The sequence below is a fragment of the Puma concolor genome, chromosome A3, assembly GCF_028749965.1.
Source record: "Puma concolor isolate L17-30 chromosome A3, mPumCon1.1.hap2, whole genome shotgun sequence".
Lineage (NCBI taxonomy): Eukaryota > Metazoa > Chordata > Mammalia > Carnivora > Felidae > Puma > Puma concolor.
In genome coordinates this window covers 122,540,385-122,562,814 of record NC_141669.1, presented here as the reverse complement: position 1 = coordinate 122,562,814, position 22,430 = coordinate 122,540,385, and the positions used below count along the sequence as shown (strand labels likewise).

The 22,430-nt window shown below is 42.5% G+C and overlaps 1 protein-coding gene across 6 annotated transcripts in view; it reads left to right on the top strand.

Annotated features, from left to right (window-relative positions):
- Nucleotides 1-22,430, top strand: part of CHD6 (chromodomain helicase DNA binding protein 6) — a 206,738-nt gene that overhangs the window by 163,915 nt on the left and 20,393 nt on the right. For all 6 annotated transcript variants that reach the window (XM_086702220.1, XM_086702221.1, XM_086702217.1 and 3 more), the window contains 5 exons: nucleotides 1,885-2,014; nucleotides 3,649-3,709; nucleotides 18,748-18,808; nucleotides 19,477-19,693; nucleotides 21,373-21,581. In XM_086702220.1, the coding sequence (XP_086558346.1) occupies nucleotides 1,885-2,014; nucleotides 3,649-3,709; nucleotides 18,748-18,808; nucleotides 19,477-19,693; nucleotides 21,373-21,581 (678 nt within the window). The remainder of the gene's footprint in view (nucleotides 1-1,884; nucleotides 2,015-3,648; nucleotides 3,710-18,747; nucleotides 18,809-19,476; nucleotides 19,694-21,372; nucleotides 21,582-22,430) is intronic.

The window sequence follows — 22,430 nt, the reverse complement described above, 5'->3', positions numbered from 1 at the left end:
GTTTAAAAAGTTCATCAAGATAAGGAGTTTAGTATTTTTGTTCATGTTCTGCAAGCAGCCCACACCCTCAAAGGCTGTCATCTACTATGTATTTATTGGTACTGCTCTTCCAGCTCCTGCGACTCTGCAGGGAGGTTGTCGGGTTTTCTAGGGGACTGAATCCGTCATTCCTCCTTGCCACCAGCTTCGTAGCTCACTGAGAAATAGGAGTGCAAAATCTCTCTAGACTTGAGAGCCACACAAGACAGAGAAGGGCTGCACAACAGAAGCGTCCCCAGGTAGTCGGCTGCTGAAAGAACTGCTTCATGCCCTTGTTGAGCCCAGAGCACCGGAGGGCAGGACACATGGTCCTCAGTAGTAAAGGGCTGGTGGAGGAGGTTTTCAGCCTCTCACCTATCGGATGAAGCACCTCTCTTTTCATGGGGAGCAGCAGGTGGAGCTAGCGGCAGGAATTTCCTCAAGGCAGCAGGAGCATGGAGGGCCTTTGTTTTCCTGTGAGCTGAGGTAGGACACAGGGAGAGGGTATGAATGGCTCTGCCTACAACAATCATTGGAAGAGAATCTGGGCAAAGCTGACTCCTGCAATCTTTTCTCGAGCGTGCACGGTGTTGGGCCCCACGCTGGGTACTGAATGTGTACTGATAAGAAACAGACCCAGGTTCTTTTCCTAAGGAGCCCACAATCACATGTGACTGACAGTAATCAAGTAATCGCCCTGAGGAATAGCGAGTAAAGAACATAAGGCATCGCAGTTTCTCCTGCCATATGCCTCATGCGGGCAGCACCTGTCATTGAGATGGCACAAGAGTCACTTTGGATTAAAAGATAAAGTACCTGCAGCTCCTCAGAGAACAAGTTCCAGGTGCTGCCTACAGGGTGGAAGACAGAAGTGCGTCAACAGTGATGGTAGAACAGAAGCCAACAAGGAGGTGAAGTACCCAGCAAAGTAAAACAAAGTCTGTTACTAGCACCCATGCTGGCTCTCATTTTAGGTACAGCATTTTCCATCACGGGGGTCTCTGTGTATGTACTCCAGAGCTAGAAATGGACCTTGCTTCCTAGGAGCAACATGGAAAGGGTTTTGACGATCCTGAAGGAGTTTCACCCAAGATAATTTGCTATAACAATAGATTTGGATCTTGTATGTGACCAAATCCTGTCTCATTATAAGATGGCATTAGGTTTAGTAAAATAGTAACAAATTCTCAAGCCTGGGATTATCACAGTAAAAGTGATGTTATCTCACGGTTTTGGCTTCCTTTTGGGAGTCTCTTCTGCATCAAAAATGCTCATCCTGTGTTTGACTTTTGGGATGTGAGGTTAGGTAATTCCAAAGCCCTGGCCAGTAGATTAGGATTTCATACTGAGTTGATGATTATGGAAGCAATAGGTCGGTTTTAATCTGATTAACAACCACAGCAGCCCTCCCTGTGTCTTATCCCCTGCATGCATCACTTTGTTCAATTGCTGTTCCTAACACATGGGATGGTATTGGACTATCAGAAAACAGGGCCCGTTCAGGAGGTAACAAGTTGTCCGGAGTTGGGGGTTGAGGGGAAGAAGCTATAGAACCAACTTGCCTGATTACTTTTGCTGTCCAAAAGAAGTAAACGAGTAAGTGTTGTATCTAGGCCTTGTATCTCTTTACGGACACAGAATACGTGCATAAGCTTTTATTTTTGGTCAAGCACTACTCAGGGCATCTACTTTAGCTCAAGGATATTCCTCTGATAGGATATCTGATAGGATTCTATTAATCTTAAATAGTGTTTTTTGATTGTTTTATTTTTCATTTAATAAGCGAAACAAAAATGGCTGTCCAGGGCCCAGGGTAGATTTGGGGAGTTCTAACCTATCATCTGACATTTCTCTGCCCCTGATCAGGGTATGAGAGGTACAATGCCATGCGAGCAGACCCAGCACTTTGCTTCCTGGAGAAAGTCGGGATGCCAGATGAGAAGTCTCTTTCTGCAGAACAGGGTGTTACAGAGGGGACCTCAGACATTCCCGAGCGGTGAGTCATCTGTGAGGTGACAGATTTTGCCATGAATCTATGACCCCTTCCACATATCCAGCATTCTGCTAGCCTCTCCCAGCATCTCCCTTCAATCTTGCCCTCTGGGAACTACTTTTCAAAACTGCTGCATTGGTTACGTTCTATTACACCTTAGGCCTTTTTGACTTCCAAGCATTTTGAACCAAATACCAGTTCCTGTTCTTCATGGATTCCCCAAGCTGCCCACCATCCTACCCAACTCGTCTCTTCCTTGATCAGAGGATTCTTGAGGATGAATTCAGTTAGACCTCTCATACCTAACAGAAAGCTAAGAGGTACCCCAAGTACAGGCTTCCTGATCTTGAAATTCCTCAGATGAAATTCTGGCATTATTTAAGAATGCGTTGTCCATGAGTAAGGTGCATTTAGGAACCACTGCTTGATGGCTGTGGCATTTAGGCCTTCTTTATGGGTCGTGTGCAAAAAAAAAGGTATGAAAACGTCTCCTTTGAGTTTTATCTAGTTGGCATAACTCCCAAATGTGTAAATTCATAAGAGAGCTAAATAAACAGCCAGAAACTGGTGCTCCAAAATATATATATTTGGAAAACATAATACATATCTCTTAGCTTGTGTTTGGTAAACTTTGAGCTCATCTTCTCCCCAAAAGTAGCAAATATCGCTTTGCATTGCCTAGGACTGCGGCCAGGCCTAGCCAGGAGCTCCTAACCACCTGTTAAAGCCAACAAAAGAGTGAAAAGCATTTTTCATCTGTCCTTAACCCCTAATGAAAACTTAAGCTACTGTAACATTCTCTGTACCAAAGAGAATTTCCTGTGAGCAGATAATAAAGATACATTTGGAAAGATGTTAACAGAAGCCCGAGTGGTGATACTAATACTGGATGTGGGGGGAAGGCACTACGTGGGTGAGGTAGAATGGGGCAGAAAGCTTACATTTTTGTGGGTGGCTCTTTTTTGTGTGGTTAAGCAGTAAAGGTGGGAGATTGTACTGCCTCCAGGACCTGAGCAGCAACAATAAGAGTATCTGAGATAGGAACACTTCAAAGCTAGTTTTAAGACAAATCATGAAAAACAGGCGTCAGCAATAGTTAAGCTCACAGGACAGAAGACATTGGGCAGCTAAGCTCAAGACAGGTGTCTGATGGGAAAGAGGGAAAAATGTCTTTCCTTAATAGCAGTGGCAGCCCCGTTTCCTCCCAAGGAAGTGAATGCCACCAGGTAAGGGATTCTGCATGAAGCTTCACCCCACTGTGATTAGGGGTGGGGGGTTGTTGCACAGGCCTCAACCTCTGGAGTCTCTTCTTTCATCAAAGACCCATGTTCAGGAAACTCTGGATGGGCAGTAATGCTCTTGTTTGTGACAGTATCACTGTCGAACAGCCGGCCTCTAAACTTGTCTGAGAAGATCCTGAGTCTCATGCTGAAGTCTTAGTACTGAGTGGAGGTCCTTGCCCGTAGACGTTATGACACTAGGAAAAAAAAAAAAAAACAACAGATGTTGAGGCCTGTGGGAAAAGGGATCCACTAATATTTTTGTAGTCAGTGATTTAGATGGTTTTCTTACAAGCATCCTGGTTGCAAAATAGCTCCTAGGTGGTGCGTGATGCTTTTTATTTTACTTTTATTTAGAGGCAACACGGATAAAGAAGACAACACTGAAGACAAGTTAGATGGCCTGCAGAAACAAATGGTGAGTCACATGTGCTGTGTTGGTCCACACAGTCCTTACTTAGTGTCGAGAGAGAAACCCCCATCTTGGCAGTGGGCTTGGGGATTTTATTATAAAAATTCTCAACATACAGACTGCATTGCACTTTCATTCTAGTGAGCTTTTGATTTTCATATAACTATAGATTTTAGATGTGTTTGTGAGATACCTTACAGAGTGATCCCACGTACTTTTTATCCGGTTTCCCACCAGGGGAACATCTTGCAAAACTGTAGTACAGAATCACAACCAGGGTGCTGACATTGATAGAGTCAAGATAGGACGTTTCCATGACCACAAAGGTCCATCGTGTTGCCCCGTTACAGCCACATTCACTTCCCTCCTACCTTCACCTCCTCTTTAATCCATGGCAACCACTAACCTCTTCTCCATTTCTATGATTTGTCATTTTAAGATTATTACTTAAGATATATAATAAGAGGTGGGGTGCTTGGGTGTCTCAGTCAGTTAAGCATTGAACTCTTGATTTCAGCTCAGGTCATGATCTCATTGTTTGTGAGTTCGACCCCACATTGGTCTCTGTGCTGACAGTGCAGAGCCTGCTAAGGATTCTGTCTCCCTCTCTCTCTGTTCCTCCCCAACTTGCTCTCTCAAAAATAAATAAACTATTTTTTAGATAGAAGATATAAGCTATAAGAATTTAAGAACATACATTATCTTTAAAATTTTTTTTTATGTTTTTATTTATTTTTGAGAGAGAGCACAAGCAGGGGACCAGCAGAGAGAAAGGCAGACACAGGATCAGAGGCAGGCTCCAGGCTCTGAGCTGTCAGCACAGAGCCCGACGTGGGGCTCGAAACCACAAACCACAAGACCATGATCTGAGCTGAAGTCGGACACTTAACCGACTGAGCCACCCAGGCACCCCAAGAATATACATATTAAATGGAAACATACACTGTGTGACCTTTGGGGATTGGCTTTTGTCACGCAGCGTAATTCCCTGTATACCGATCCAGGTTGTTTTCTGTAACAGTAATTCCCTTTTCGTTGCTGCATAGCAGTCCTTGGTATGGATGTCCCACTTTGTTTTACCATTCATCCATGTGCAGGATATGTGCATTGTCCCCAGTTTTCGACTATTACAGATACCTCTGTAAACGTTTGCATACAGATGTTGTGTGACTGTACATTTCCAATTCTGTGGGATAGACGTCCAGAAGTACGATTGCTGGGTCATACGGTTGTTGCGTGTTTAGTTTTTTTAAAAAACTGCCAAGCTGTTTGCAGAGTGGCTGTACCACTTCACATTCCCACCGGCCATGTAGGAGTGGTGCACTTCCTCATCTTTTATTAGCTTTCAGTGTTGTCACCATTTATCTTTTTATAGGTTTAATTGCTACCTGGAAGCCTCTTCGGTGAAATGTTTCTTCGTGTCCTTTGCCCATTTTTTAAATGCATTGTTTGTTTCTTTGTTTTCCTGTTGGTATTTGAGAGTTCTTTATATAATCCAGATACCAGTCTTTTGTCAGACATGTGGTTGGCAAGTATTTTGTCCCACCTGTAGTTTGTCTTTTTATCTGATTCACATTGACTTCAGCAGAACAGCGGTTTTTAATTTCGATGAAGTCCAACTTAACCAGTTTTTCTTTTTATGGATTGTGTTGCCGGTTTTAAGTGTGAGAATTCTGCTTGTCTCCAGTCCTGACAGTTTTCTTCTGTGTTTTCTACTAGAAGTTTTTTAGTTTAACATGTAAGTTCATGATCCATTTTAAGTTTGTTTTCATATAAATGGAGAGAATTAGATTGAGGTTCTTTTTTTAACCTGTTGCTCTCTAGTTGCTCTAAGCCTTTGGTTAAAAAGCTGTCTTTTCCACATTCAATTACTTTTATACCTTTGTCAAAATATCATTTGAGCGATTGATCTATTTCTGGGTTCTCTCTTTTGTTTCTTTGTTCTATTTATCTCTTCCTTTGCCAATAGTATGTAATATCAATTACTGTAGCTATAGCATAAGTTTTAAAATTGATTAGACTGATTGCTTCCACTTCTTTTTCAAAATTGTTTTTGCTTTTCTTGTTCCTTTGCCTTTCCATATAAGTTTTAGGATAATCTTATCTATAGCTATAAAGGTTCTTGCTGGGATCTTACTAGGAATCACATTAAACTCATATATCACTTTGAGGATAATTGACCTTTACTATATTGATTTTTTTTACTCTGTTGGATCTTACTATATATCTCCATTTATTTTGATCTCTGATTTCTTTCATCACCATTTTATAGTTTTTCAGCAAACAATTTCTGTTTATAGATTTACATCTAACTATTTCATTTTCTTTGGCACGATTGTAAATGGTGTTACAATTATCTTCTATCCTGCAAAATTGCTTAATGCAATTATCAGTTTTAGGGGTTTTTAGGTTTCTTGAAATTCCCTATATCAGCACTCATGTCATCTGTGAATAGGGTTAGCGTTATTTCTTCTTTTCTGATCTATCTGCCTTGTATTTCTTTTTCTTGCTGTATTGTACTGTCTGAAACTTTTGGCACTGTGTTGAATGAATGCTGAGAGCAGATATTCTTGCTTTGTTCCTGATGGAGAAAGACATTCAGTCTTTCATCATTAAGTATAATGTTAGTTCTAGGTTTTTGGTAGATGTTCTTTATTGAAAATGAGGCATTCCTAGTTTTCTGAGAATTTTTGTCATGAATAGATGTTGAATTTTGTCAAATGCATTTTTGCACCAATTAATATGATTGTGAGGTCTTTCTTATTTAGCCTATTAATATGTTAGATTACATTGATTGTTCACAAATATTGTATCAGCCTTGCATCCCTGGATAATCTGGGATAAACTCCACTCGGACATGGTATATAATTCTTAATATTGAATTCTACTTGCTAATATTTTGTTAAGGCTTTTTGCATCTATGTTCATGAGGGATATTGGTCTATAATTTTCTTTCGGTACTATATTTGTGTGCTTTTGATATCAGGGTAATAATGTTAACTTTATAAACGAGTTAGGTGTTCCCTCCAACTATTTTCTGATAGAGGTTGTTTAGAGTTGGTATTAAGTTTTTAAATATTTAGTAAAATTCCCCAGTAACTGGCCTGGAAATTCTTTTTTGAGGGAGTTTTAAAATTATGAATCCAGTTCTCTATTTTATATTGAGTAAGTTGTGATAGTTTGTGTTTTTCAAGGAACTTGGTCTGTTTCAGCTAAGTTGTCAAATTTATGTGTGTGGAGTTCTTTGTAGTATTCTCTTATCCTTTTGATAGTTGCAGAAGTATAGTGCTATTCCCTGTTCATTCTTGATACTGGTAATGTGTGTCTTCTTTTTTTCTCTACCTGGCTTGCTTGAGATTTGTCTGCTTTATCTTCTTAAATAATCAGCTCTTTGTCTTCTGTTTTAAAAACTTCATTGATTTCAGGAGTGCCTGGGTGGCTCAGTCGGTTAAGTGTCCCGACTCTTGATTTTGGCTCCAGTTATGATCTCACAGTCATGAGATCAAGCCCTGCGTTGGGTTTCGTGCTGAGTGTGGAGCCTTCTTAAGATTCTCTCCCCCTGCCCCACTCTGTCCTACTTACGTGTGCACGCTCTCTTTCTGTCTCTCTCTCAAAGAGGTAGCTAGCTAGCTAGATAATAAATTTTAAAAATTATTAAATTTCATTGATTTCTACTCCTTATTATCCCCTTCCTTCTGCTTGCCCCGGTTTTATTTTCCTTTTCTTTTTCTGTTTTTGGAGTGGAGCTTCAATTACCATTTGAGACTTCCCTGCTTGTTTAATGTATGCATTCAGTGCTATAAATTTCCCTGTCAGTATTACTTTAACTATGTCTCACAAATTGTGCTATGTTCTATCCTCATTTTCATTCAACTTAATATATTTTTTAAAAAAATTCTATTGAGACTTCCTTTTTGATCCACAGATCATTAGACATTTATTACTTAGTTTCCAAGTGTTTGGAGATTTTCCTATTTTCTTTCTGTTTTTTGTTTTTTTTCTTAAGTTTATGTATTTTGAGAGAGAGAGAACAAGCAAGCAGGGGAGGAGCAGAGAGAGTAGGAGAAAGAGAATCCGAAGCAGGCTTCGTGCTGTTAGCACAGAGCCCAGTTCTGGGCTCTAATGAACCGTGAGGTCATGACCTGAGCCAAAACCAAGAGTTGGACACTTAACTGACTGAGCCATCCAGGTGCCCCACTTTTTTTTTTAATCTTTTTTTTTTTAAGTCTGTTTTTTATTTCTAGTTTGATCCCGTTATGTTCAGAGAACAAACTATTACTTTAGTTGTTTTAAAATTGTTAAGGTTTGTTTTATGGCCCAGGATATGATCTGTCTTGGTGTACATTCCGTGGGCACTTGAAAAACAATGTGAATCGTACTGTTATTGGGTGCAGTTATGTTGACATAATTGCAGAAATGTCGATTAGATCATGTTGGTTGATAGTGTTGTTAAGTTTTTCTGTATCTTTGGGGCGCCTGGGTGGCTCAGTTGGTTAAGCAAGTCTGACTTCGGCCCAGGTCATCGTCTCACAGTTTGTGAGTTTGAGCCCTGCTTTGGGCTGGCTCTGTGCTGACAGCTCGGAGCCTGGAGCCTGCTTCCGATTCTGTGTCTCCTCTCTCTCTCTGCCCCTCCCTAGCTCGCACTTGCTCTCTCTCTCTCTGTCAAAAATAAATAGACTTAAAAAAAAAGTTTTTGTATCCTTAATGATTTCCCATCTAGTTGTTTCATTAGTTGTTGAGAGAGGAGTATTGAAATCTCTAAATAATTATCAATTTGTCTATTTTTCCTTTCAGTTGTATCAGGTTTTGCTTCACATATTTTGCAGCTCTCTTGTTTGGTGCATACATTTTAGGTTTGTCTTCTTAAGTGGATTGACTGCTATCATTATGTAATGTCCATCTCTGCCTCTGATAGCTTACTCTGTTCTGAAGTGTATTTTACCTGACATTAATGTAGCTACTCCTGGTTTCCTTTAATTAATGTTTGCATCTTACAACTTGTTCCATATTTTTACTTTAAGCCTACTTTTATCATTATACTTGAAGTGAGTTTCCTATAGGCAGCATAGAGTTGCATCATACTTTTTCATGCATTATGCCAATCTTCTGGTCGGTGTATTCAGCCATTAATATTTTTTTTTTTTAATTTTTTTTTTCAACGTTTATTTATTTTTGGGACAGAGAGAGACAGAGCATGAACGGGGGAGGGGCAGAGAGAGAGGGAGACACAGAATCGGAAACAGGCTCCAGGCTCCGAGCCATCAGCCCAGAGCCCGATGCGGGGCTCGAACTCACGGACCGCGAGATCGTGACCTGGCTGAAGTCGGACGCTCAACCGACTGCGCCACCCAGGCGCCCCCCATTAATGTTTTTTAAAAATTTTATTAATATTTATTTATTTTTGAGAGACATGGCATGAGTGGGGGAGGGGCCGAGAGAGAGGGAGACACAGAATCTGAGGCAGGCTCCAGACTCTGAGCTGTCAGCACAGAGCCCGACATGGGGCTCGAACTAACGAGCTGTGAGATCATGTCCTGAGCTGAAGTCAGAGACTCAGCTGACTGAACCACCCAGGCACCCCTCAGTCATTCATATTTAATGTAATTATTGAGACAGTAAGTTTTAAGTCTGATATTTTATTATTTTCTCCAAGTTTTGATTCTCTATTTTCTTTTTCCTGCTTTCCTCTGGGTTACTTGAACACTTTATGATTCCTTTTTTATTTATATTTTTAACAGCTTTTTGATGGTTCTTCTAGATATTATATATACATAATATATCACAGTCCACTGCTATCATCATTCCCCAGTTCAAGGGAAGTGTAGATACCTCACTTCCAGTTTTGTTTCTTTACCTTCCCCCTATTTACAATATATATAATGGTCTTAAATATTTCTTATACTTACATTTAGAACCATATCAGACAATGTTATACTTTTGCCACAACTGTCGATATAATTTAGAAAATTCAAGAGGAGAAGGAGAGTCTATGGTATTTACTTGTATTTTTGTTTACTGGATTCTTTCTTCTTTCTGGTGTTCCAAGGTTTCTTCCTTCTAAAGGAAATTCCTTTAGTCATTCTTTTAGGGTAGGTCTAGTTGACGTTTCTCCTAGTTTTTCTTTGTCTGAGACTGTCTTAATCCCCCTTTCATTCCTGAAGGATGTTTTCACTGGATATAGGATTCTGGGTTGACAGTTCTTTTCTTTCAGCTCTTGAAAAATGCTGTGCCACTTCTTCTGGCCTCCATGGTTTCTGATGAGAAATCCACTGTCATTCCAGTTGTTTTTCCCCATAGGTAAGGCGTCTTTTCTCTCTTGCTGCTTTCAAGATTTTTTCTTTGTCTTTAGCTTTCAGAAGTTTAACCATGATTATTTGTGTGTGTGTGGATTTCGTTGACTTCATCCTGTTTGGGATTTTTTTCAACTTCTTAAATCTGTAGGTTTAAGTCTTTTGTCAAATTTGGAGAGTTTTCAGCTATTATTTCTTTGGGTCTTTTCGTTCCCCCTTTCTCCAAGACTGATGATATGAATGTTAAAACTTTTGCTACAGTCCCACGGGTCCTTGATGCTCTGTTTTTTTTTGTTTTTTTTAATCTGTTTTTCCCTGGTATTTACATTGGGTTCTTTCTATTTTTCCGTCTTTGAGTTCATTGATTTTTTTCTCCTCCACTCTGCTCTTGAGCCTGTCCATTGAGATTGAGTTCTTTATTTTGTTTTGTTTTGTTTTGTTTTGAGGGCCTGCTTTTGGTTACTGTATTTTTCAGATCTAAAATTTCTTTCTGGTTTTTCTTTGGATCTTTGTTTCTTTGCTGAGACTTTGTTTTTTTCATTTGTGGCAAGCATGTTCAGAACTGCTCATTGATGACTATTTAAATCCTTATGTCAAATTCTAAGATTTCTGTCATTTTGGTGGCAGCATTTATTGTCCTTTTTCATTCAGTTTGAAGTCTTCCTGGCTTTTGGTATGATAAGTGATTTTTTTTACCAAAGTCTGGACGTTTTGGTATTATATTGTAAGACTCAGGATCTTAATTAAAACTTCTGTTTTAGCTGACTACCTCTGACACCTCTCATAGGGGAATGGGGTAGGGGGCGGGTACCACCTTGTCACTACCAGGTAAGAGTAGAAGTTCATGTTCCCAGTCTGCTCCCATTGAAACTGAGGGTGATGTTTCTCATTATTGCTGGGCAGAGGAAGTTCTTTGCTGACACCGTGGGCAGGGATGTCATTACTCTTTCTCAGGGATGAAAGTCCCAGATCCCTACTTGGCTTTTTGACACCACTGCAGCAGGGGCATGGGGTGCCGTCTTATAGCCTATGAAGGGTGGAAGTCTAGATTCTCAACTTGGCCTTTGCTGGCATGGATGTGTTGAGCCAGTGTTTTGTGTTGTCAGGCTGGAGTATAGTGGATTTTGCCTCAACATTGTGTATATTCCTAACCTGCTTTTTTCCTGGTCCCTAGCTAAGGAGAGCAGACTTTTGTTGGGGCTTTTTTTTTTTTTTTTTTTTTTTAAATCTGCACACTTTGGCATTTCCAGGTAGTCAGCTTCTTTACTTCCAGATATAGGATATATAAGGCAAAAAAAGAAAACCCATGGAGCTCACCACTGTGTCATTCCTTGGGTCCCAGAATCCTTAGTTTGTTTGCCTTGTCTTCACCTTTCAGAGTTTTCTTATGTTTGTTCATACATAACGTCCAGGGGGTTTAACTACACTTAGAGTGAGGAATAGGGAAATGTGTATTCTCCCAGAAGCACAAGTCTGCATTACATTTTACAAATGAGTTTCTGGGGCTTTGCATAAGTAGACTGAAACCTTACCAGGGCCCCAGCACCGTTTGACCACACATGTTCTCTGGCTTTGAGTTGTGGAGTAAATGAATCTGGTAGAGTTTCATGGATTCTGAATCCCAGGGGTGACTGTATAGTTGTCCCCAACTGAGTCCATTGCCAGGATAATCTCTCATCTTCTCATCACCACCCAAAAGTTGTCGATTCTTTTCTTTTGGTTCTAGTTGGGAGAATGTGGGATATTTACTTTGGCTTCCATCAGCTGTGATTCCTATAACAGTAACAATGACATCACTTCCCCAAAGTAGGAAATGATTATTGTTCAGAGATATGTTTCCATGTCTCCCCATGGTTTGAGAAGCAGTGGATTGAAGCAGATCAGCATGAAACTTCTGACCCTGACCTGAAGGAAGTTAGGTTCTGATGTTGACAATTAAAATCCAAGTTCTGCCATTCCAGTCCCTAACTTATCCTGTTACCCTTTTGTCTGGAATTTGGGATGTGTTTTTCCATAGAAGCAAGTCAAGTACCAAAGAAATGAAAGTAATACCTTATGCTTGATGCAAATTTACTCTTTCCAAAGCACTTTTTCTATTTGTTTCCATCAATCCTCACCTTGGCCAAGTACACTAAACACTTCCGATGTTATTGTGGACATTTAGGCCCAGGGAGTTTGAAGGATTTTGCCAAATTCTCACAGCTACCAAAGGATAGAGTTCAGACTAGACATTTTCTAGATATTCTGCTTTTATGTTCTCTAATCAAGTGTTCTTTCAGGAAAGCAGAAGGCATTTCAGCTGCACATACATGCACTTGCACTTCTGTGGAAAGACAGCCACATACCGACTGTAGGCCAGCCCAACTCTGAAAGCTGTTCAGTCATGTTTTTACACTTAGCTGATCAGTCTTCAACCTTGGAGAGATCTGGGCACTGAAGGGGTTATGGCAGAATTGCAAAATAACTCAGGTTTCCTTACAGTAGGGTTAAACTCTGGAACGACATTTTATTCATTCATGTAATTAATGCCTGTATTATTTATTTTGCTTTTGAGGTCCCTTTTGATTATAGAATATAATCAAAAGAATGGGGAGTGGCTTCTCCCAGATTTTGAGGTGGACAGATTATATACAGATTAAGCTTGTCTTCTAGTCCATGTGCTAAAATAACAAACGTAGAGGAACAGCCAACATCTGAACCTGGTCTGTTGCCCCACCCCTGCTGCTCTCCCATCCCAGACCTCCTGCCCCAAAGACACTGCGTAGGTGTTTCCTTCTCCCAGTTCTGTTCTCAGTCAGATTAACAGGGAGGGTTAAAGATGCCCAAAGAGCGTGTCTTCCGTAACTAGGCGAATTCCTCTGAAATAAACAGATCTGGGCACAGACGGGGACGTTTAGTAGATTGGCACCATCCCAGTATTGTAAGGAACCCTAACACACGTCTGAGTGGTCTCTGAATGTTCCATCCCCTCTGCAGCCTTGCCGTCAGAGGTCATTCCAAGTAGGTTTAGGTAATTCTGGGAGTCCATAGGAAGAAGAGGGAAAGTGTGCTGTCCTCCAAGGAAGCCCATTTCATCGTAGGGTGAAACTTCCTTATACTGCCGCAGAAATCTGGCTCCCAGCTGGTTCCATGGATTCTGTTTCCTTTTCTTATGATACTGCAAAGAACGAAACTATTCTTTCTTTCCTCTCTGATGGGATTTTAAATTCTTGAGGCCAGCTAGCTACCGTAATCTCTTTAAATGTCTTTTCAGGTGAAGTATCCCTAGTTTCTCTGCCTTTCTTTACAAGTTCAGAGTTTGAGGGTGCTCCAGACTCAAACAGTAATATTTGAATGTGGACGACTTCCAAGCTAACAAAGCACGTTCCCCTTCAGTTAGGCATTATCTTTATCCCATTCTAGAGAGGATGAAGCTGAAATATTTTTCATCACTTGCAAAAAAATGTCCTACTGGGACTCCTGGGTGGCTCAGTCAGTTGAGTGTCTGGCTCTTGGATTTTGGCCCACGTCATGATCCCAGGGTCATGGGATCCAGCCCTACGTTGGACTCTGCACTGACAACATGGAGCCTGCTTGGGATTCTCTCTCTCTCTCCCTCCCTCCCTCTCTTCCTCCCCTGTTTGTGTTCTCTCTCTCTCTCTCTCTCAAAGTAAATAAATAAACATTAAAAACAAAAGTCCTGGGGCGCCTGGGTGGCTCAGTCGGTTAAGCGTCCGACTTCGGCTCAGATCATGATCTCATGGTTCATGGGTTTGAGCCCTGCGTCGGGCTCTGTGCTGACGCTCGGAACCTGGAGCCTGCTTCAGATTCTGTGTTTCCCTCTCTCTCTGCCCTTCCCCCACTTGCACTCTCTGTTGCTCTCTCTCTCTCTCTCTCTCAAAAATAAATGTTAAAAAAATTTTTATTTGAAAGTCCTTCTGGCTAGAGGACACAAGAACAGTGTCTCCCTTACTCAGTCTTCTACATCCTACAGTCTTTCCATAATAAAACCCTTGCGTTTTATGTTAATAACATTTGGTGTCTATCTACTCTCTAACATGACATTTATGCAAAAATAGAATAGTTGGGGGCACCTGGGTGGCTTGGTCTGTTAAATGTCCGACTCTTGATTTCAGCTAAGGTCATGAGATTGAGCCCTGCGTCAGGCGCTCACTCTCTGTCTCTCAAAGTAAATAAATACACATTTTTTTAAAAAAGTAGAATGCTTGATTTTTCCTGTAAAATGAAAGTCACTGTGGGATCTTTTTTAATTCCTCCTTTGTACATCCTATTACCTCTCGCAGAGGGCTCTCAAGTTCTCTTGGCAAACTCCTATGTGTCCTTCAGTAGCAAGCTCAAAAGTTGCTTTGTGGGTATCTTTCCCCCTATCTGATTTGGGTCTGGCAGGGCTGGTGACTCTTGTTTTCCCGCTGTGTTTAGGAGCAGTTATCAAAGCAGGGCCAGTATCTTTCTGCATGTCTCATGACCACCGGACTGTGAGCTCTGGAAGGACAAGGGTTCCATCTTTTCTCCTGTTACAGCCCTTGAACCTGGCACAGCTTCTGACACTCAAGAGCAAGGGACACTCGTTTGCTCAATATAAGAAGACAGCTCCTTGCCTGTTGTGTTGGTCTTGGGGTTTTGTAAGAGCACAGAAGAAATTCCTTGGATCTGCAGGTCCCACTGATGCTTCCACCCGCACCCACATCAAGACCAAATAGGGCAGCAGCCAGGCCTGGAGGGGCCAGCCACACACAAGGGAGACGGTGCCTTCTGTTTTCAGTAACTAGGAGTCCGTGCACGTCCCTGCCCCCAGTGCAGAGGTGACATGTCTGGACTCTTGGCTGATGGACAGTGCTTTTGATTCGGCCCACTTGCCAAATTGTCTTCTACCTGCCAGAGGCAATGTAGTACAGTGGTTAGTGCTCATCCTCTAAAATCAGGATTTCTGGGCTTTAATTCCACCTTCACCACTTAACAATTATGTGTGATCTTAGATGAGATTGCCAACTGCCCCATTCCACAGTTTCCTCCTGTCTAAATGGAATAATGAATAAATGAAAATGCATAGAAAGTACTTGGTATAGTGTCTGGCAACTCACTTACCTGGGTCCCAGTAGACCTGTGTTGTTATTGCTCCTGTTACCTTAAAGCCTTCCTTACAGCACACATTTTAGCTGGAAGACAGCAATATTGATTGATTTTCTGGGAGTTGGGACTGTGTATTAGTGTTCCCATAGTCCCAGGTACTGTGTGTTAGGCATTTGCTTTGTGCCAGCATTTGGTTCATCACTTTACATAATCAACACATTTGTGCCCCACAGTCACCCTCTGAAGTATTATTATCTCCTTTTGCAAATGAAGAAATGAGCTTGCGAGATTGAGAAGTGGACTGTCAGACTGCAAATCACATGCACGCTTGAGATGGAGAAATTGCACGTTGTAAACAGTCGGTTTCCTCTGTTTGTTGTTGTCATTTTCAGTTTCCTTTGTTTTGAGGTTCTTGTTGTCAGCACTCTCTGGGGCCCTTCATGTTGACATGACAGATTCACACCTCCTCAAAGATGAGTCTTTCTTTCAGATGGATTCATGTGTGCAGACGTTGAGACTGAACGTTCATCTGTGCACTTCAGGTGCAGGGCTTTCCATGTGCCTCCTCTGGTCCCAGCCTGTCACTGCAGCCACACGAAACACACTCACTTTACAAGATTATGACATCTTTTCCACTTGGGCTATTGATAAGCCAGGTCTTCTCCATTCTGTCATTTCCAGAGAGAGGAAGTGCCTCTAAGACGGGGCAGGGTACACAGAAAGACACTTGTCAATACCAGAATCTTGCCTTACTTGAGAGTTTGCCTAAGGCTGTTCATGCTTCCCAACTGTGCACCAACAGAAACTGGTAGAGGGACTGGAAGGGAGACCCAAATGTCACATGTGTCTGCCTCACCCCAAGCTGGGAGCTGCCCTTGTGGATTTGGAGTGTGGTGACGCCCAAGTTAACCACCCATCCATCAGAAGGAGCGTGGGAGCCTCACTTCCACATTTTACAGGCTGTAGAACGTTTCTCCGTCTGGAAGTGTCTAGGATTATAAATTTCAGCATTCGAAGGATCTTTGTGGATACTGTGAGGATACTCAAAAATGTTCTCAACGGCAGGAAAGGATATAGGACATGGCTGGTAGTTTTTTCTTTTTTAGCTACTTAAATAGTGGGAGAGGATGAGATGGCGTATTTTTTTTTTTAATTTTTTTTTTTTCAACGTTTATTTATTTTTGGGACAGAGAGAGACAGAGCATGAACGGGGGAGGGGCAGAGAGAGAGGGAGACACAGAATCGGAAACAGGCTCCAGGCTCTGAGCCATCAGCCCAGAGCCCGACGCGGGGCTCGAACTCCCGGACCGCGAGATCGTGACCTGGCTGAAGTCGGACGCTTAACCGACTGCGCCACCCAGGCGCCCCGAGATGGCGTATTTAAATGCCACTTCAAAATGGTACAATACAGGGGCACCTGGGTGGCTCAGTTGTTTAAGGTTCCGACTCTCGATTTCGGCTCAGGTCATGATCTCTCAGTTTGTGAGATCGAGCCCCACACAGGCTCTGCGCTGACAGCATGGCGTGAAGCCTGCTTGGGATTCTCTCCTTCTCTCAGAATGAATAAGTAAACATTTTATTTTTTTAATGGTATAGTAGATCAGCTTGAGGGTTCCATTCTTCACTGATACTAAATGGCAGGAAACAGTTTGGGCTGGGGAAGAGAGCTTGAACTGGTGTTCTCCAATTCTAAATATGTTTCACTTTCCAAAACAAAGTTTCAACCCAGACTCTCATTTTGCCCTTTATTTTTAGATGGTTAGAATGGTTGGAAAGTGTAGGCAGTCATCAGACAACTGTGTTTTTTGTTTTGTTTTGCTTTGCTTTTATTATTTATTTTTGAGAGAGAGGCAGAGTGTGTAGGGGGAGGACCAGAGAGAGAGGGAGACACAGAATCTAAAGCGGGGTCCAGAATCTAAATCAGTCAGCACAGAGCCCAACGAGGGGCTTGAACTCACAAACCGTGAGATTAGGACCTGAGCCGAAGTCGGATGCTCAACCGACTGAGCCACCCAGGCGCCCCTGACTACGGTGTTCTAAACCCAGCCCTGCCACTTGCTAGCCATGTGACCTTGGGCAAGTTACAGAACCTTTCTAGGGCTTGTTTTCTGCATCTGTAAAATGAGGAGAGTCATAGTCTCTACCTCGTGAAGCAGTTCCGATAACTAAATGAGATAAACCACGTAAAGGGTTTCACCCAGTGCTTAAGTAACATGTAGTTCTCAGTAATGTTAGCTATTATCACTATTTTGTAAGAGAGAAAACGTACCTCTGCTCCTTGTTGCCTTTCTAGAATTTTCTCTTTCAGCCTCTTCCATGGTATTAGGGACCTAAGAGAATGGTGATGATTTTGACTATTGCCAGTCACAGGTGTCTCTCCATTCCTACCGAACCTAGATGATATGCTGCATGCACCCTTCCAGGAAGCGGATTGTATGTAGGCCTGGGGGCTACCTCCAGTCCGTCGCATATTCTCCTCCTTCTCCCTCTCCTCCTTCGTCCTTTTCTTCTTCTTCCTCTTCTTTTTCTTCTAACCTTCAAAGGTGTGAAAACTGTAAAAACTTGGGGCACTGGGTGGCTTAGTCGGTTAAGCGTCGTCTGACTTTGGCTCAGGTCATGATCTTGTGGTTTGTGGGTTCAGGCTCCGCATCGCACTCTGTGCCTGCAGCTCAGAGCCTGCAGCCTGCTTTGGATTCTGTCTCCTTCTCTCTCTGCCCCTCCCCGGCTTGCACTCTGTCTCTCTCAAAGATAAATAAACATTAAAAAAAAAAAAAACACAAAAAACTGTAAAACCTAATCTTAGCTCAAGGGCCACACAAAAGCAGCCTGTAGACCATAGATTGCTGATCCTTACTCCCATCTGACCCTCCCTAACATGGCCAGAGTCTTGAATCTTGGGGCTATTCTCTTCATCATTCAAGTCAAAAGATGCTAATCAAAAAGACAGTAAGTTTTCATGTTAAAAATGGAGTCCAGTTGAAAAATAGCACTATCTCCTCTCCCACCCCCAAACTCTCCCACACGCCTTACATATAAAGAACTTTGAGAGTTCCCTTCCTGAGACCAAGAAAGGATTTGTAAAGGAATCCATCAGAGCCAGTTTGACAAATGCTCCACCATGAATAAGCTCTGTGCCTGTGAAATTACTCCAGATTCACTTGGAGCCTCAGTTGTGATTTCAATTTTAAATTCCTGGGGTTTTTGCGCCATCAGGTCTCATGTCTGGAGCAGTCACGTTTTAGGAAAAGAGCATCTGTTGCTGTGAAGTAAACGAACTGTAATGAACACGAGCATACTTTTTCACAGCAAAAAATGAAAACCCCAAAATGCAGGCACAACCTTTGTGAAATGACAGTATTAAATTGCAAGAGACGATGGTAAAGCAAATATTTAAATTCACAGCTAAAATAGTGCTTGTAAAATGTAATTGCCAGGGAGAGCATGCCAGCTTGTCGCTCTTTAAGCTAATTCTCTGCAGGCAGAATCATTCTACACCGTTCTAAGAAGAAATGCTTATTTTAAATAAGCTGCTTTCTGGTTCTTTTAAAACTGCACAAGTAAGCTTTATTTACCGGGGACGATTTCAGTCTTTGAGCTGTTCGTGGGCAGGAGAGGTCTCCTGCTGCCTGGGGGCTGCCTGGGCTGATTTGTCCTGGGCTGCAGCTATGCTCCATTTGTTCCTAGGAGAGTTCCAGCGATGGAGGTGATGGCATTTTTGGCGAAAAGAAAGATGACAGCCGGGCAGGTGAGACTGTGTCCTTCTGAAGGCAGAGCAAAGTAAAGTCCCAGTTTGTAGTTATCCTGGAGTTCATGTGTAATAAAAGTGCTCTTTCTAAGGAGGCTCTTTTGAAGAGCCTAGAAAGTTGGCCTTTATCACAGTCTCCTGGAGTCACACATGGAGCTTTAACGTGGCTCTGGCAAGCTTCCCCCACCTGTCCTCAAAATTTGGAAGTGAGGTCAATGATATCTGAGGACAGGATGGAGTCAGAGAAAGAAGAATTGTGGTTTCATTGATGTATTATTCGTTTAATTAATTTGAGGGGAGGAAAGTTAGGGAGGATTGGTTTGGTGTGGTTCATTTTTTTCTGAATTCAGACCTGGAAGACTTGGTTGGAATACCCAGCTACACAAAGCCCCTAGTTCCATATGGAGAAGGCCACACAGGGCCTCCTTGTCCCCACGCCATAGAGCAAGGCCCCCAAATTGGTCCTGCATGTGAGAGATGCTGAAGCCAGCCGCAGCCTGAAGCTGTTCCTACCGCGGCATTGCGGGCCTTCCAGCTGTGCTTTAGCTCCTGAGCTGATAGATCAGCTTCTTGAGTCAGCTTTGTTTTTATTGAACCCAAACGACAAAAACAGCCACCTTTGTTTTGGTTCTGTTTGTAAGTACTAATATCCTCACTGATGTTTGAAGCCCAGGATGGCTCCGACCCAGACAAATCACCCTGGCCAGTTCCGTCTGCTCTCACGGCTCGGCTCAGACGTCTGGTCACCGTGTACCAGCGCTGTAACCGCAAGGAACTCTGCCGACCGGAAGTCCTGGGACCAGGTAACCAAGGATACTGGGTCCAGGAAGAGATGTTCAGGAGAACCTCAGAAATGGATCTCATCAACAAGGAAGCTCAAAAGAGGTAAAAGCCAGTGGCCAAAAGGGCATGCAGAACTGCCCACTGAGTAAAGGTGACGAGGGAGAGCTGATCGCTGGAGAACAAGTGTATTTAATGTTCTCACGTGAAGTTAGGTGGTCTCCAGAACTAATCCAATCCAGGCTCCAACTGCGATGGTGTGGTCATACTGACTGGAGAGTTGGTGAGATCTAGGAAACAGTTTTGTTCCCAAGTCCCAGACTTCTGTGATTTTCCAACTTGACCCCCTTCCTAAGTTGGACCCCAGTCCCTGGAAATGTGGTTTAAAATTAGCATATATCAGACCGTGTTCTTTTAGCAGCGAAGTGACCAGTGTGTGATGAAGGTGCCATGTTATAGTTACCAGTCCTTATCAAGACTTTGAAAGCAGTAAGCCCTATAAAATGCCTGCTCAGAAGGAGGGGATAAATTATCAGGAGTTACTTGCCAATCTGAGAATTACGATTAAAATGGCTACAGAAGGCCAGCACAGTCTAGGAATGATGCCACCAGAAAAAAATGAACAAAGCTGCAGTTCTTTTAAGTCTTTCTGTCCATCTTTTTTTTTCTTATGTAATTTTTTTTAAATGTTTATTCTTAGAGAGAGAGAGCACAAGCAGGGGAAGGGCAGAGAGAGAGGGAGACACAGAATCTGAAGCAGGCTCTGGGCTCTGAGCTGTCAGCACAGAGTCCAGTGCGGGGCTCGAACTCACGAACTGTGAAATCATGACCTGAGCCGAAGTCGGACATTTAACCGACTGAGCCACCCAGGCACCCCATCTCTCCATCCTTCTGATGTAGCATCCACTGAATTAAAAGAACACCAAAGAGAAAAAATAGCAAACTCAGTTACTTCTGTGTATACCTTCTGACTTTATGAAATTTGGTAATTCAGAGAAAATATTTCTTCCATCTTTCACAGCTCCGAAGAGAACCCGAGCCCTTCTTGCCTGCTTCTCATTCTTCCTGTGACTCCCTCACCCCACTCCTGGCCTAACTCCCTCCGGGGATGGAAAGTACTATGCCCAAGAGCCCCTCATAAAGACCCTGGGCCGGGTATAATATTCCAGCCACCTTACATCAGTATCTTAACCCTGCAGGATATAGAGACTAGAGAACCTTTGTGTCCTAGATATGGGCTACCTACCTACATAAAACTGGAAGAAAGCCTATGTGAAATGGGGGAGATGTGTGGCTGAGGGAGTCACTTCCCTTCTCTGGACCAATTTCCTCATTTGGAAAAGCAAGGAGGTGGCTTTAAGGCCCTCCAGGACTCTCTGATTCTGTGTTGTCTTACCGGGGGAAAAATAAATAAAATATTGAAGCGTCTTCATCTAAAATGAAGATTTTAGAGTCTTCATCTCCAACAAGTGGAAACAAACTAGGTAATCTAAAATTAATGAATCAAGAGATAGCAAGTCTGTACATGTGACTTAGAAATGGAGAGATAAATACCATAAGAAGTTGAAAGATTTGAAAGTAGTGGTAAGGTAATAGGCTGTTTTCATTATAAGCCTCTCAGCCCAATTTAACTTAAATAAAAATAATAAAGTAGGCAAACCGCCCTCCCTGCTTTCTTGACTCTATGGGCTGTCCTAGTAGGTAGGCACTCAATAAGTAGATGTTGGCTTTTTTTTTTTTTTAAGGGAAAACAGCTCACTCTCCCTTTCTGATTAAATCCGAAGGTGGACTAGGAGAGAGCAAGCAGACTTCTACAGAGCAGTGTCCTCCTTTGGGGTTGTTTATGATCAAGAAAAGAAAACTTTTGACTGGACGCAGTTCCGCATCATTTCCCGTTTGGACAAGAAGTCGGATGAGAGCCTGGAGCACTATTTTTATAGCTTTGTGGCCATGTGCCGGAACGTCTGTCGTCTGCCCACATGGAAAGATGGTGGTGAGCAAATTCTCTGTGTATCCCCGATACACAGGAAAGGGGCATGTTTATTTTCAAGGTACAGAATCACTTCAGGTAATCCTGATCATGAGAGTGGAGTCTACCTGAAGAATTCAGGTAAAGTCAAGTGGGTTTTCACAAGTTCCTGAACTGCTAATTGGGTCCGCCCTCATAAAATAAAATCTCTCTCCCAAAATGATGCAGCTTCAACAAAAACTGAAATTCAGGTAAACATCTCACAGAAGAATTGGGAGACTGCTGTTAATTAACCTCCAGTGGATCATTAAGTCTCGTACAGATTGAATTCTCTGGTGAACTTTGCTCCGTCCTTAGATTACATCTTAGTAACTTGAACTATTTTTCCATGTGTTGAATTGTAGCTATAGAAAGGAAGTGGCTGTTTTAAACATCCCCTGCTCCAACAGGGACGCCTTCAGAGTAATTGCTTCTTGGTTAAGATTTGCAACAGCTTCTTCCTTGATATCCCTCTTCTGCCTTTGTTTGTAGATAAACTTGGTCTGGACCATAGGACTGTACTGTAGGAAAGCTACAACAAATACAGAGCCCACCCAGCGTGCGTTCTGGGCTGACGGCAGCATGCACACACGTCCCCGCTTCTGCCCCCATGTGACACGGTTAGGGTGTTTTCATTAAAACCAAGGAGCTGGATAGAACACAGGGAGCCGGGCCTTGCAGCCCCACTGATGAGACTTGGACTCGAATCCTGGTTCTGCCCTGTGGAGCAAGTTAGCGTATTTGAGCCTCCTTCCCCATCCTTTAGGCAGGGCTGACAATGCTGTAGCGTAGCATAGCCATGAGAGCCGAAGGGCACGTAAAGGACTTTGGGTA